The sequence below is a fragment of the Mizuhopecten yessoensis genome, unplaced genomic scaffold, assembly GCF_002113885.1.
Source record: "Mizuhopecten yessoensis strain PY_sf001 unplaced genomic scaffold, ASM211388v2 scaffold715577, whole genome shotgun sequence".
Taxonomy (NCBI): domain Eukaryota; kingdom Metazoa; phylum Mollusca; class Bivalvia; order Pectinida; family Pectinidae; genus Mizuhopecten; species Mizuhopecten yessoensis.
Window position 1 is genome coordinate 1 of NW_018479686.1, and position 15,471 is coordinate 15,471.

Sequence of the window (15,471 nt, forward strand, 5' to 3'; positions counted from 1 at the left end):
GTCTGTCTGTACGGTACATACACACTGTACTGACTACGAGGGTGGGTCATCTGTCTGTACGGTACATACACACTGTACAGACTACGGGGGTCTGTCTGTACGGTACATACACATTGTACTGACTACGGGGGTGGTCGTCTGTCTGTCTGTACGGAACATACACACTGTACTGACTACAAGGGTCGGTTGTCTGTCTGTACGGTACATACACATTGTACTGACTACGAGGGTCGGTCGTCTGTCTGTAAGGAACACACACTTACTGACTACGGAGGTCGGTCGTCTGTCTGTCTGTACGGTACATACACATTGTACTGACTACGAGGGTCGGTCGTCTGTATGTGCGGTACATACACACTGTACTGACTACGGGGGTCGGTCGTCTATATGTACGGTACATATACACTGTACTGACTACGGGGTTTGGTCGTCTGTCTGACTGTACGAAACATACACACTGTACTGACTACGAGGGTCGGTCGTCTGTATGTACGGTACATACACACTGTACTGACTACGGAGGTCGGTCGTCTGTCTGTCTGTACGGAACATACACACTGTACTGACTACGGAGGTCGGTCGTCTGTCTGTCTGTACGGTACATACACACTTACTGACTACGGAGGACGGTCGTCTGTCAGTACGGAACATACACACTGTACTGACTACGGAGGTCGGTCGTCTGTCTGTACGGTACATACACTTTGTACTGACAACGGGGGTCGGTCGTCTGTATATACGGTACATACACACTGTACTGACTACGGGGGTTGGTCGTCTGTCTGACTGTACGAAACATACACACTGTACTGACTACGGGGGTCGGTCATCTGTCTGTCTGTACGGTACATACACACTGTACAGGCTAGGGGGGTCTGTCGTCTGTCTGTCTGTACGGTACATACACACTTACTGACTACGGAGGTCTGTCGTCTGTCTGTCTGTACGGTACATCCACACTTACTGACTACGGAGGTCGGTCGTCTGTCAGTACGGAACATACACACTTACGGACTACGGGGGTCGGTCATCTGTCTGTAAGGAACAGACTACGGAGGTCTGTCGTCTGTCTGTCTGTACGGTACATCCACACTTACTGACTACGGAGGTCGGTCGTCTGTCAGTACGGAACATACACACTGTACTGACTACGGAGGTCGGTTGTCTGTCTGTCTGTACGGAACATACACATTGTACACTGACAAAGGAGGACGGTCGTCTGTCTGTCCGGTACATACACACTGTACTGACTACGGGGGTTGGTCGGCTGTCTGTCTGTACGGAACATACACACTGTACTGACTACAAGGGTCGGTTGTCTGTCTGTACGGTACATACACATTGTACTGACTACGGGGGTCGGTCGTCTGTATGTACGGTACATATACACTGTACTGACTACGGGGTTTGGTCGTCTGTCTGTCTGTACGGAACATACACACTGTACTGACTACAAGGGTCGGTTGTCTGTCTGTACGGTACATACACATTGTACTGACTACGGGGGTCGGTCGTCTATATGTACGGTACATATACACTGTACTGACTACGGGGTTTGGTCGTCTGTCTGTCTGTACGGAACATACACACTGTACTGACTACGAGGGTCGAACTACGGAGGTCGGTCGTCTGTCTGTACGGTACATACACTTTGTACTGACAACGGGGGTCGGTCGTCTGTATATACGGTACATACACACTGTACTGACTACGGGGGTTGGTCGTCTGTCTGACTGTACGAAACATACACCCTGTACTGACTACGAGGGTCGGTCGTCTGTATGTACGGTACATACACACTGTACTGACTACAGGGGTTGGTCGTCTGTCTGTCTGTACGGAACATACACATTGTACACTGACAAAGGAGGACGGTCGTCTGTCTGTCCGGTACATACACACTGTACTGACTACGTCGTCTGTCTGTCTGTACGGAACATACACATTGTACTGACAACGGGGGTCGGACGTCTGTCTGTACGGAACATCCACATTGTACACTGACAACGGAGGACGGTCGTCTGTCTGTACGGTACATACACACTGTACTGACTACGAGGGTCGGTCGTATGTATGTACGGTACATACACACTGTACTGACTACGGAGGTCGGTCGTCTGTCAGTACGGAACATACACACTTACGGACTACGGGGGTCGGTCATCTGTCTGTAAGGAACACACACACATATTGACTTCGGAGGTCGGTCGTCTGTCTGTCTGTACGGAACATACACATTGTACTGACAACGGGGGGCGGCCGTCTGGCTGTACGGAACATACACATTGTACACTGACAAAGGAGGACGGTCGTCTGTCTGTCCGGTACATACACACTGTACTGACTACAGGGCTCGGTCATCTGTCTGTCTGTACGGTACATACACATTGTACTGACTACGGGGGTTGGTCGTCTGTCTGCCTGTACGAAACATACACACTGTACTGACTACGAGGGGCGGTCATCTGTCTGTAAGGAACACACACACCTATTGACTTCGGAGGTCGGTCGTCTGCCTGTCTGTACGGAACATACACATTGTACACTGACAAAGGAGGACGGTCGTCTGTCTGTCCGGTACATACACACTGTACTGACTACGAGGGGCGGTCATCTGTCTGTAAGGAACATACACACTTACTGACAACGGAGGGCGGTCGTCTGTATGTACGGAACATACACACGAACTGACTACGGAGGGCGGTCGTCTGTCTGTCTGTACGGTACATACACACTTACTGACTACGGGGGTCGGTCATCTGTATGTACGGTACATATACACTGTACTGACTACGGGGGTTGGTCGTCTGTCTGCCTGTACGAAACATACACACTGTACTGACTTCGAGGGTCGGTCGTCTGTATGTACGGACCATACACACTGTACTGACTACGGAGGTCTGTCGTCTGTCTGTCTGTACGGTACATCCACACTTACTGACTACGGAGTTCGGGCGTCTGTCTGTCTGTACGGAACATACACATTGTACACTGACAACGGAGGACGGTCGTCTGTATGTACGGAACATACACACGAACTGACTACGGAGGGCGGTCGTCTGTCTGTCTGTACGGTACATCCACACTTACTGACTACGGAGTTCGGTCGTCTGTCTGTCTGTACGGAACATACACATTGTACTGACAACGGGGGTCGGCCGTCTGTCTGTACGGAACATACACATTGTACTGACATCGGGGGTCGGACGTCTGTCTGTACGGAACATACACACTGTACTGTCTACGGAGGTCGGTCGTCTGTCTGTACGGAACATACACACTGTACTCGAGGGTCGGTCATCTGTCTGTAAGGAACACCCACCCATATTGACTTCGGAGGTCGGTCGTCTGCCTGTCTGTACGGAACATACACATTGTACTGACATCGGGGGTCGGACGTCTGTCTGTACGGAACATACACATTGTACTGACATCGGGGGTCGGACGTCTGTCTGTACGGAACATACACATTGTACACTGACAAAGGAGGACGGTCGTCTGTCTGTCCGGTACATACACACTGTACTGACTACAGAGGTCGGTCGTCTGTCTGTCCGGTACATACACACTGTACTGACTACGGAGGTCTGTCGTCTGTCTGTCTGTACGGTACATACACATTGTACTGACTACGGGGGTTGGTCGTCTGTCTGCCTGTACGAAACATACACACTGTACTGACTACGAGGGTCTGTCATCTGTCTGTAAGGAACATTCCCACTTACTGACTACGGAGGTCGGTCATCTGTCTGTAAGGAACACCCACACATATTGACTTCGGAGGTCGGTCGTCTGTCTGTACGGTACATAAACACTGTACTGACTACGGGGGTCGTTCATTTGTCTGTACGGAACATTCACATGGTACTGACAACGTTGGTCGGTCGTCTGTCTGCACGGAACATACACACTGTACTGATAACGGTGGCCGGTCATCTGTTTGTACAGAACATACACACTGTACTGATAACGGTGGGCGGTCATCTGTTTGTACGGAACATACACACTTACTGACTACAGAGGTCGGTCGTCTGTCTGTACGGTACATACACACTGTACTGACTACAGGGCTCGGTCATCTGTCTGTCTGTACGGTACATACACACTGTACTGACTAAAGAGGTCTGTCGATTCTATGTACGGTATACGTACCTTTTAATGACTATAGAAGGTTTTTTTTCACTGTACGGTACATATAGTTTTTACTGACTACGGAGGTCTGTCGTCTGTCTGTCTGTACGGTACATACCCACTGTACTGACTACGGAGGTAGGTCGTCTGACTGTCTGTACGGTACATACACTTTGTACTGACAACGGGGGTCGGACGTCTGTCTGTACGGAACATACACACTGTACTGACTACGGGGGTCGGTCGTCTGTCTGTCTGTACGGTACATACACACTGTACTGACTAAAGAGGTCTGTCGATTCTATGTACGGTATACATACCTTTTAATGACTATAGAAGTTTTTTTTTCACTGTACGGTACATATACTTTGTACTGACTACGGAGGTCGGTCGTCTGTACAAACACCTTGTACTGAAATTTGAAATGTAATTAACATTCTCGTGTATACAACACTTTGCACGATTTCCTTTATAATATATTCTGTCTGTAAGACATATAGGTGCTAAGCTATACCTGGCTAGAAATGTGGCACACCTCCGGAAATGAATGTTGTCGTCATCTTCCTCATCACCATCATCATCATCATCATCATCATCATCATCATCATCATCATCATCATCATCATCATCATCATCATCATCATCATCATCATCATCNCACCATCATCATCATCATCATCATCATCATCATCATCATGAATGTTGTCGTCATCTTCATCATCATCACCATATCATGTTCCTCATAATCATCATCATCATTCTCAAAATCGTCAACATTTTCATCATCATCACCATTATCATCATCATCATCATCATCATCATCATCATCATCATCCTTACAATCAGCATCATCACCATCAACATTATCACCATCAGCATCACTATCTCATCAGCATCCTGATCCTAAACGTTCAAACTATCCTGGGATCTGTCTACCGAAACAAGGAAGTAAGTAGTATAAATATCGAATGGGAAAGGCGGAGTCAAAATTCCGGATACTGCACGCTTCGTTTTATATAACGCTGTGTGTTTTTTTACAACATTTCGTGTATTATTATTCACGATGTGTTATGTGCTGTTTGTTTTGTATGAAATAAAAAGAGGCTACATAGGTGTTGTGTTGCTGTTTGTGTAATTAACGTTGAGTAAGGAATATAGTTATATAGTATAGTATAAACTTGCATTAGTTATTTTCCTAAGATTGGAAAGTATGAGAAGTTTTGATTGGTGTCAATCGTATTAAACAGAAGACATTTTATTAGAAAAAGAATAATGTACTTTGGTAAGATGGATATGGGTAAACATACAGTTTCCATCACAGGAAATGTTATGAGCAATCTGATTATTTCCTAAGAAAATTAGGGTGATAACGGCGACCAAGAGGTTTGAATTAGGTTTATTTCGGAAGGTAGAATGAGTCTCTCTTAGACGGACTTAAATAAGTACATACTTTACAGATGCAATAGGTTAGCCTGGAGCTGGTGTGATTGTTGGCGACTATGTATCCTTCTTCCGGTCTAGTCGGGTCAAAGCTAGGATAAGGCAACATTAGCCTAGGAGTCGTCTCTCATAAAACCATAATCTTGAATAAGAGACCAGACGTCGGTATGTACGGTACGTATTCATGTTACTGGCTAACGAGATCAGACGTCCGTCAATGCGGTTCATACACCATGTACTGACTTCATAGATTGGTCGTCTGTCTGTACGGTACATATACCTCGTACTAACTACGGATTTCGGTCGTCTGTCTGTACGGTATAAACACATTGTACTGACTACGGAAGTCGGTCGGCCGTTAGTACGGCATATACACCTTGTACTGAAAACGGAAGTAAGTCGGTCGTCTGTACGGTACATACACCTTGTACTGATTACAGTGATCGATCGATGTCACCTCGCACATCGTGTAACGTTGTTCGATCCCACAACTATACGAAGGTCGGTCTTCTTTCTGTATGGTGCATACAGCTTGTACTGAATACGGAGGTCGGTCGTCTTTCAGTACTGTACATAAACCTGTTACTGACTACAGAAGTCGGTCGTCTGTCTGTACGGCACATACACCATATACTGACATCAGATGGCGGTTGTATATCTGTAAGGTAAATACTTTTTTTACTTGCCACGGGGGTCTGACGTCCGTTTGTACGGTACATCTTCCTTGTATTGGCTACGGTTATCGGACGTCCGTCTCTACTGATCATACACGATGTACTGACTACGCAGATCGGTCGTCTGTCTAAACAGTTCATACACATTGTACTGACTACGGATGTCGGTTGTCGGTCTGTACGGCACATACACCTTGTACAAACTACAGAGATCGTTCGTCTGTCTGTAGGGTACATACACCTTCTACTAACTCATTAGGTCGGTTGTCCGTCTGTACGGTACCTATATCTTAAACTGAATGCCGAGGACAGACAGACAGGCATTCTCTATTTCCTCTGATAAGATATTACATGGTCTTGTCGTTTTTAACAATTTCAACAATTTACAACACGAACACTACAAGTGTACATACTATTACAGTTTGCAACTGTATTTTTCAAACTATGCGCAAGAGCTGCTCTGAAGAGTTATGTTCATTTCTGTGAACATCCCAGCAAGTTTATCACCAATAGCAAACAACAGATTGTCCCGTTCTCCATCGTCCAAACAACACACATTGTTCTTGCCACGGAGGTCGGACGCCTGTCTGTACGGTGCATACATCTAGTTCCGGATACAGGGGTCGGACGTCCGTCTGTACGGTACATCTTCATTGTACTGGCTAACGAGATCAGACGTCCGTCTGTACGGTTCATACATCATGTACTGACTACACAGATCGTTCGTCTGTCTGAACGGTATATACACCTTGTACTGATTACGGTTGTCGGTCGTCTGTCTGTACGGTATACAAGCATTGTACTGACTACGGAAGTCGGTCGGCCATCTGTACGGCATATACACCTTGTACTGACTACGGAAGTAAGTCGGTCGTCTGTACGTCACATACACCTTGTACTGATTACAATCGATCGATGTCATCTCGCACATCGCGTAACGTTTTGCGATCCCACAACTTTACGAATGTCAGTCATCTTTCTGTACGGTGCATACACATTGTACTGAATACGGAGGTCGGTCGTCTTTCAGTACGGCACATACACCTTTTACTGGCTACAGAGATCGGTCGTCTGTCTGCACGGTACATACACCTTGTACTGACTACGGAGGTAGGTCGTCTGTCTGTACTGTACACATACCTTGTACTGGCTACGGAGATCGGACGTCCGTCTGAACGGATCATACACGTTGTACTGACTACACAGATCGGTCGTCTGTATGTCCGGTACATAGACCGCGTACTGACTACGATGTCGGTCGTCTGTCTGAACGGTTTATACACCTTGTACTGACTACGGATGTCGGTAGTGAGTCTGCACTGTGCGTACACCTTGTACTGGGCGTAAGTCTGTTCGGTACTTACATCTCATACAGGCTACGAAAGAAGTTCGTCTGTTTGTACGGTACATACACCTTGTAATGACTACTTAGGTCGGTCGTTTTAAATGAAATTAACATTCATGTGTATACAATACTTTGCGCAATCTCCTTTTATATATATATATAAATGTCTATATATTAATCCGCCTGAAGAAGCCCTAGAAGGCAGAAAGGTCTAGCGGACGATCTGAAAAAAATATGTTTTTATTCTATATTTACGTATATATTATAAAAAGATATATTCTCAACAACGAGTCTTTAGTACTTTCATCTCTTGTAGGAGATTCTTCAGACTGTTTATTTGAAGTATATAATGTGACGTCATAAACTATATACGTACCCGCCATAGCGATATCACAGCAGTATAAATACATTAGTTATAGTCTTAAGGCAAAGAGTACTTTTTGTTTAGGATTTATAATTACTAATTATACTATCAATTACAACAACAAAAAGTAATAATAAAAATAAAAAATAAACTCGGTACCGTTACTTTACAAACGTGACTCTCCTATAGACAAAATACAAATTATAAAACACGCTGATTGAAACTTGTCACGGCATATATGTATATACATATATTCGCTGCCGGTACACATTCAAGGTCACAGTGTTTTATATACATCTGAAGATCAGAGTTCACGACAACACATTATTGTTATTATGATGAGATTTTCTGGCGGATAAACGCATTGACATGTTGATACTTACTTGGTTTCATCAAACATTCATCTGGTATGTGAGAGTTTTATTTTAAAACACGTGTAATAATTATCAATACACTAAACATACTATTTATATGTACATATGATATATAATAACGATAAAACAATCAACGTAATTTAAATATATGGTGCTATTTTATTTACTTTGTTGTAAAGCTATAGGTTTTAATGCGAATGTGTTTTTTTAAATCACTTGGAATAATTATCAATACACTAAACATTATATGTATGTGTACATATGATATATATAAAAAAAGATAAAACAATCAATGTATTTTGAATAATTGATTTTATTTGATTTGCTTTGTTGTAAAGCTATAGGTTTTACACAATCACACTAAAACATTGCTAAACATATGAGAAACTGGTGTCTTTCGTGTTTACACCTGCTCTTAATTGGCTGAAGTAAAATGTATATAAATCTATGCACGGTGTTTATTCTGTCGTTACGATATACACCTACATCCTAAGTGTTCAGCATACATTGATTTTCCTTTAGTTTAGTTAGTACAGCTGATAGACACAGATAAAGTTTTCCTCGTCAGTACTACTATTATTAGTTATCACAAATGTGTCACCACAAACAGCTATTGCCCATGGAAAGTTAATTCCATCTGATGACGTCATAAGTTCCCTGACGTGTGTCCCGTCCTTAGACATCTGTACGATGTTGTTCGATTGCCAACCACACACGTAGATGTTACCCTCCCTGTCCATGTCTATTCCCCTAGCATCCCTCACGACACCGACCTTCATCACATCCGTACGGCGTTTGTCAGCCGACAGCCTAGCTAGACACCGCAACGTCCCCCGGGGTGGTGTTACTGACACTGACAAGTGTGTCACCTTTTATAGGATCATGTGTTAAAGACCAACAGTAGTAAATATAATTATATAACAACGCAGCTGCTCCGTTCTGTGTCACACTGTATACTTCTCCTCCATGTGTACCCACAACAAACCTCCCGTCTGTATGTGTTATACCATAACACTCTTCATCATTTGGCATGTTGATCTCGGATGCCAGGAAGAGTTTTGAGGCCTTGACCTTTACGACACGTATACCGCCAGGCACCTCGACAGCGACCGCCACCGTGTTGTTGTCCACCAGACACATATCCCAGGGATATCCCCGAACAGTCAACTCGTCCAGGTACTGGCCTTTGTCTGTAAACAATTTCAGCTTTTGGTTGTTGGAATCACTTACTAATATTTGGGTACATGGTAGGTTCACAACACCACGGACAGAGCAATCATTAGTATCTGACGGGGACTTGATGCTGAATTTTCCGATTTTTTTCACACGTCGTTCTGACATTGGTTTTTCTAAATCGCTATAACACCCGGGGATACATCGTGGTGTTTTCCCGACGACGATCTTCCCCATCGTGTTATCACTAATGGTATCATGTCCGGCCATAATTTGATGATCGATGATGACGGATGTGAATGACTTGCTGATTTCCTTGAAAAGGGTCTTACACGACTCCACTTCTGCCTGTCCTCTCTGATACAGCACTACCGTCTCAATGTTGTCGTTTTCCTGTACGGCTTTAATGGACGACTTCAGAGTATTTTTCATTCCGTTCATCAGACGTTCGCACTGCCGTGATGCTGCCTCCATGTCTCCTTTTTCTTTTTTGAACAAGGAAATCAACTCGTCGGTGATATCTTTCTGAAGTTTGTCAAGTCGTCTATCGACCTTTTGACGCATGTCGGAGATGCTCTGCAGTGCGAATTCCTGGTTCTGTATCATGGTTTGAAGCTGTTCATCAAAGTCCTTCACTAATAAGTTCATACTCTCTGTTCCTTTCTTCAACGCCGTCTGCATGTCTTCTAGCTGCGATCCTGCTTTTACCTTCTGACAATATTCCGTCACCTTTGGTACTTTTCCACAATTCCTATGGTCTTCGATCACGCATTCGTTACAGCACATATATTGGTGTTCCTCACAATACCGAACCATTTTCTTGTCGTGTGTGTAGCATCGCGGGGCAGACTTCTCCTTATTTGGTCGTTTGCTATAGTTTCCGGTGACATTCATTATATCACAGTCATTATGTATGATATCATGATGTTGTACCTTGCAAGAGTCGCAAAAGTTCTCGTTCATCGTCTTGCACCAAAAACTGGCTGGGTTGTTCAGGTTACCTTTTGTCTTGCAGGGTTTGCAGTACAATGGTTCAGACGAACTTTTCACAAGCTGGATTAGGTTAATAATCATAGTATTAGTCGGAAATTGTTCTGCCCACTTATCTTTGGTTTCAGCCTGATTAACCGGATGGGTCATCCTCCTACAAACTGGACACGGGAATGATGGTGCGGACGCCATCTTCTCGGACATCTCCTTGGTGATATAAGTCCCTAGGCAATCCTGACAAAAGGAGTGGAGGCAGGGTAAGGACTTAGGCTGTTGGAGTCGCTCCAGGCAGATTGGACATTCCATTAAGTGTAAGTCCAGTTCCGGAGGGAGACCGCCCTCAGCCATTGTAAGAGACAAAAAGGGTCAACACAGACCTGAAATAGAAAATGACAGTGATTATAATCTAAAACCAATAAGAAAGACAGCTATAGAAACCGATAATTAACACCTGGATAATTATTTACGTGATTATCTCATAAATGCCGATGCAATTTAATCACCATTAAATATTGCACAAGTAATTCAATTATGATTTAAAACAAACTGTCTATGGAAGACATTGTGTTTAATATGACATATGGTGCGTAATGGCTAGCGTTTCTATAGTACGAGTGGTACCATTTGTTTTAGTTTTTGAAAGGTTCCTGTCAGTTTTTGATCAATAATTGTATTGTTGAAGTTTGTAAAACTTTATCACAAAGTGATATTTCCCGTATGGCATTTTACATATTTTGTATAGCGTATATTTCATTTAGTGGCATTGATGAAAACACTGTGTGAATTCGAACTTGAACTTGAATGTATATGTATGTCTGTTTAAAAATAATTTCCCCGAGAAACAGCAATACTGGGCAGCACAGTACATGGCGACACACTGGTTATCACAGTAAAAGGTGACATACTGATTATCACATTACAGGGCAACATACTCGTTATCACATTACATGACAATGTACAAGGTTACACAGGCATGTACGATGTACTGCGTTTTACAGTAAAGAGCGATAGACGTGTTATCACTGTATATGGCGACGCACTGGGTATCACGGTACAGAACGATGTGCTGGGTATCACGGTATGGGGCGACGTACTGGTTATCACATTACAGGGCCACGAACTGGATATCACATTGCAGGGCGACGCACTGTGTATCACAGTACTGTGTATTACCCTACAGGCGACGTATTCAGTATCACAGTATAGGACGATGTACTGATTATCACCGTATCACAGTATCACGTTCTGGTATCACATTACACGGCAACGCACTAAATATTACGGATCAGGGTAACGTACTTGCCAGCACAGTACAAAGTGACGTACTGATAATTATGGTATAGGGCGACAAACTGGGTAACACAGTACAAAGCGACGCACTGGGTTTCACGGATCAGTGTAACGCACTGGATATTATAGTACTGCTAAATAGACTTAGTATCATACCATGGGGCGCCGTATTTTGTATCACAGTACATGGTGACATCCTGAGTATCACAATTAAGGTCGACGTACTGCGTATCACAGTACAGGCCAACACTCTGGGTAATTTATTAAAGAGGAACGTACTGGATACCATAGTACAGAGCTACGTACTGGGTGTCACAGTATATGGCAACAAACTGAGTATCAAAATACAGGACGATGCACGGGATATCACAGAACAGGGTGATGAATTGTGTATCAAAGTACATAACAACGCAAAGTGTATCACTATACAGTGTGACGTACTGTGTATCACATTAAAGGGCGACGTACTGGGTATCACAAGTGCCGTACTTAGTATAAGGCGACAGGTCGGGTAACACGGCACAGAGCGACGTACTGGGTATTACAGCAGAGGGCGACGTATATGGTGTCACAGTACATGGTGACGTACTTGGTATCACAGTTCAGGGCGACGTCCTGTGTATCACAATCCAAGGAGACCTACTTGGTATGGCGTTATAAGAGGACGTTATGGGTACATGTATCACAGTACAGATATACGTACTTGGTATAACAGTACACAGCGACGTACTGGGCATCACAGTACAGAGCGACTTACTTTGTACCAATGTACAGGGCGACGTATTGGGTATCACGGTATAGGGCGACATACTAGGTTTCACAATACAGAACGACGCACTGGCTGTCACGGATCAGGATAGAGCACTCGGAACAGGGTTACGTACTGGATATACCAGTAAAGGGCGATGTAATAGGATCATAGTACATAACGACGTACTAGGTATCACAGTGCAATTTACCCTAGTCCTTAACCTAGTCATGGTATCAAAATACAATGCGAGGTGGTATCAAAATACAATGCGAGGTACTAAGTATCAAGGTAAAGGGCGACAAACTGGGTATCACAGTGCAGGGCGACGTTATGGGTATCACAATTCAAAGGGTCGCGTTGCTAGGTATCGCAGTAGAGGGTGATGTTGTCAAGTTGGGTCGCGATAAAGGGTGACATTGTGATGTTTTATCGCGGTAAGTGTATCGTTGTGAAGGTGAGTCGCGTTAATGGCGACGAATTAACCGATTGCATTGTATTACTGATTTATTTCATTCTAGTTTGGGAGAATCTGACATACCGGTGATCCAACTAATTAAAGTTTTACTTTACTTATTAAATATTGTAGAGGCAAGTTGCCAATCCAGTCATTTATATGTATAGTTAAACATTGATTAACATTATATATATATTAGAAGGATCTTGGTTTGTCTGTTGTGGTCGCTAATGTCCAAAATACAAATGAAGTTATATGGTCAGGACAGCCGACGTCTGGATATAACGACAATCGCTGTATGTACCTGATCATATTAACTCATCAACCAGACACAATTTCTACAGATAACAAACACGACACGAAGTCGCAAGTTGCATTACCGTTAGTTTATATATGTATATATAAAAAGTGTGTTAGAATTGTTTAGCGTGTACAAGTGTGATATAAACAGACAAATATACTGTGTTTGTGTAATGTATAGAACGTGTATTTTACAATACTGCTTTATGTCCCTAATAATACTCACCAAATACACTTCTTATTAACAAGGAGAGAACAGTCTGGTCTCCTACTGACAGGTCACCTGTTTGTACTTTGAAACCATGACGTGAGTAAGGTAGATTATACAAATTAAAATGGAGTGTTATTTAACTTCCGGAAAAACAAATAGGTACAAACAATTGCACGCGTTTAAAATATATCAGTTTTGGTAAACAAAAATTACAATGATCAAGTAGAAATAAGAAATGATATTATAAAAAGAATGAAATAAATCAAAAGTTTTTGAAATATATTGTCTGTCTGGTGTGTTTATTTAGAAATAATTACCCATGCATAAGAGTTATTTCATTTCTGAGTTAGATACCAAAAATATGTGATTTTAAAGTTTGCCGTTTGTATAACTTATTTGATGATAATGCTGTTAACAAGTTGTATGCTTTACTCGTTTGTCAATGGTATTTAGGTATATTTTATTACTTAATGATATGATAAGAGGACGGAAGGAGAGATGCTAAGATATAACACATATATTTTAATTGTAAAACATTTTAATACTTACATACATCCGCTGTATGCCCCTTACACTGAGATACAAAGAAACTGACATAAGATAATTTGACGGATAATTTGAAATACCGAAGGAAACAATTTGGCATTTGCAGAACCGGGGAAGAAGATTGCTACAAATAATATATCCTATAAAGACTGTTGAAATATGATCCCGTTATTCTGATATGTATCATTGCTTTATTATTTAAGGGTGTTTAATCTAAAGGATGCAAAATATATATAATAATTTTGTCATACTTGGCAACCCGGACCAGAACATTGTTGACATTAGTCTCTCTTTTTACCTATTTTTAACGTGACAACGTGAATACAATTTTTTACAAATCAAATGATGAAATCGATGCAATTTGAGTATAAATATTTGACAAAAAACCCCCCAACTTATTGAATTGATTGATATAACCCTATTTCAATCACGAATAATGAACAGTGCAATGTCGTTTATATAAGTAATACTGAATTACATACATATGGGAGCGTGATGTTAGTCTTAAACCAAAATTACTGAGATTTCTTGTACAGAAGCTACTCGCTCCTTTCTGGTGATTTTAGGGACACAGTAAGTTCGCTTATAAAAAATGAAAAAAAATCCATATAAAACATTTATTCATCCGCCATATGTTTGGATTTAATGGAGGGGTCGGGTGGTGGTGATTTGGGCCTTTTGGTGTTATTACAGTTTTAATTTATTTTTCATTTTTATTTTTCGCATAGACACAACTTTGTGTTGTGTGGTCATGGTATAAACATGAGATATGAGGGGGTAAAGTCTGGGACCAAGATTACAATTGTCCTCTTTTTGACAAAAAGCGACATTGAATGCAAATCTTAGTGTATTAGGTCAGTGAATAAAAAAAAGTGAAAACTGACGCTGACATTCATATAAAAGGATTGTGTGTGGTTTTAGTTGTGATTGTGCTTTGGTTTATTTGTGTGTGGTCGGTAATCAGTGAAATTATGTTATTCACACTAACAAGTGGATATACAAGTGTGATATGACGTTTTTACCAGCAGTCTCGCAGTGACGTTGAGTCAATCAAGGCTATATAGGTAAGCCAGCATATGTTTTCTAATTTTCTTTTAACTATAAGATGACTATGCTTTGTTGTGACTAGGCAAATGAAAATGGAAACTGGCAATGCTTTATTTTTTGCCGCCTTTAAAATTCAACATCAATAGAGTAATATGTACATTAATTAACTTGTCAACTCATGCCTGTTCTCACCTCAGATAAGGGATACTTTTCATTATCTGTATATCTATTCGAGATTACACTTATGGTCAGTATGTATAATATAATCTATATTAACCATTCTTAAAGTTTATGTCCTTTGTAAAGCTGTCCCTGGTAGACATATTTTAACAGCGTCTAAATTACACTGTTATGCAAATGTATACCCACTCTATGATGTGA

At 42.2% G+C, this 15,471-nt stretch overlaps 1 protein-coding gene across 1 annotated transcript; it reads right to left on the reverse strand.

Moving 5' to 3' along the window:
- Positions 1-8,634: 8,634 nt before the first annotated feature.
- On the reverse strand, positions 8,635-13,591 carry LOC110441135 (E3 ubiquitin-protein ligase TRIM56-like). The gene is made up of 2 exons (XM_021484233.1): positions 13,513-13,591; positions 8,635-10,868 (listed from the first exon to the last, which is right to left on the reverse strand). Exon 2 carries the CDS (start codon positions 10,837-10,839, stop codon positions 9,139-9,141), a length of 1,701 nt encoding a protein of 566 aa, XP_021339908.1. The 5' UTR covers positions 10,840-10,868; positions 13,513-13,591; the 3' UTR covers positions 8,635-9,138.
- Between the last annotated feature and the right edge of the window lie 1,880 nt (positions 13,592-15,471).

What these genes read in the sequence shown, in the direction of transcription:
- LOC110441135 (XM_021484233.1), bottom strand. Translation starts at nt 10,839, where the DNA reads ATGGCTGAGGGCGGTCTCCCTCCGGAACTGGACTTACACTTAATGGAA.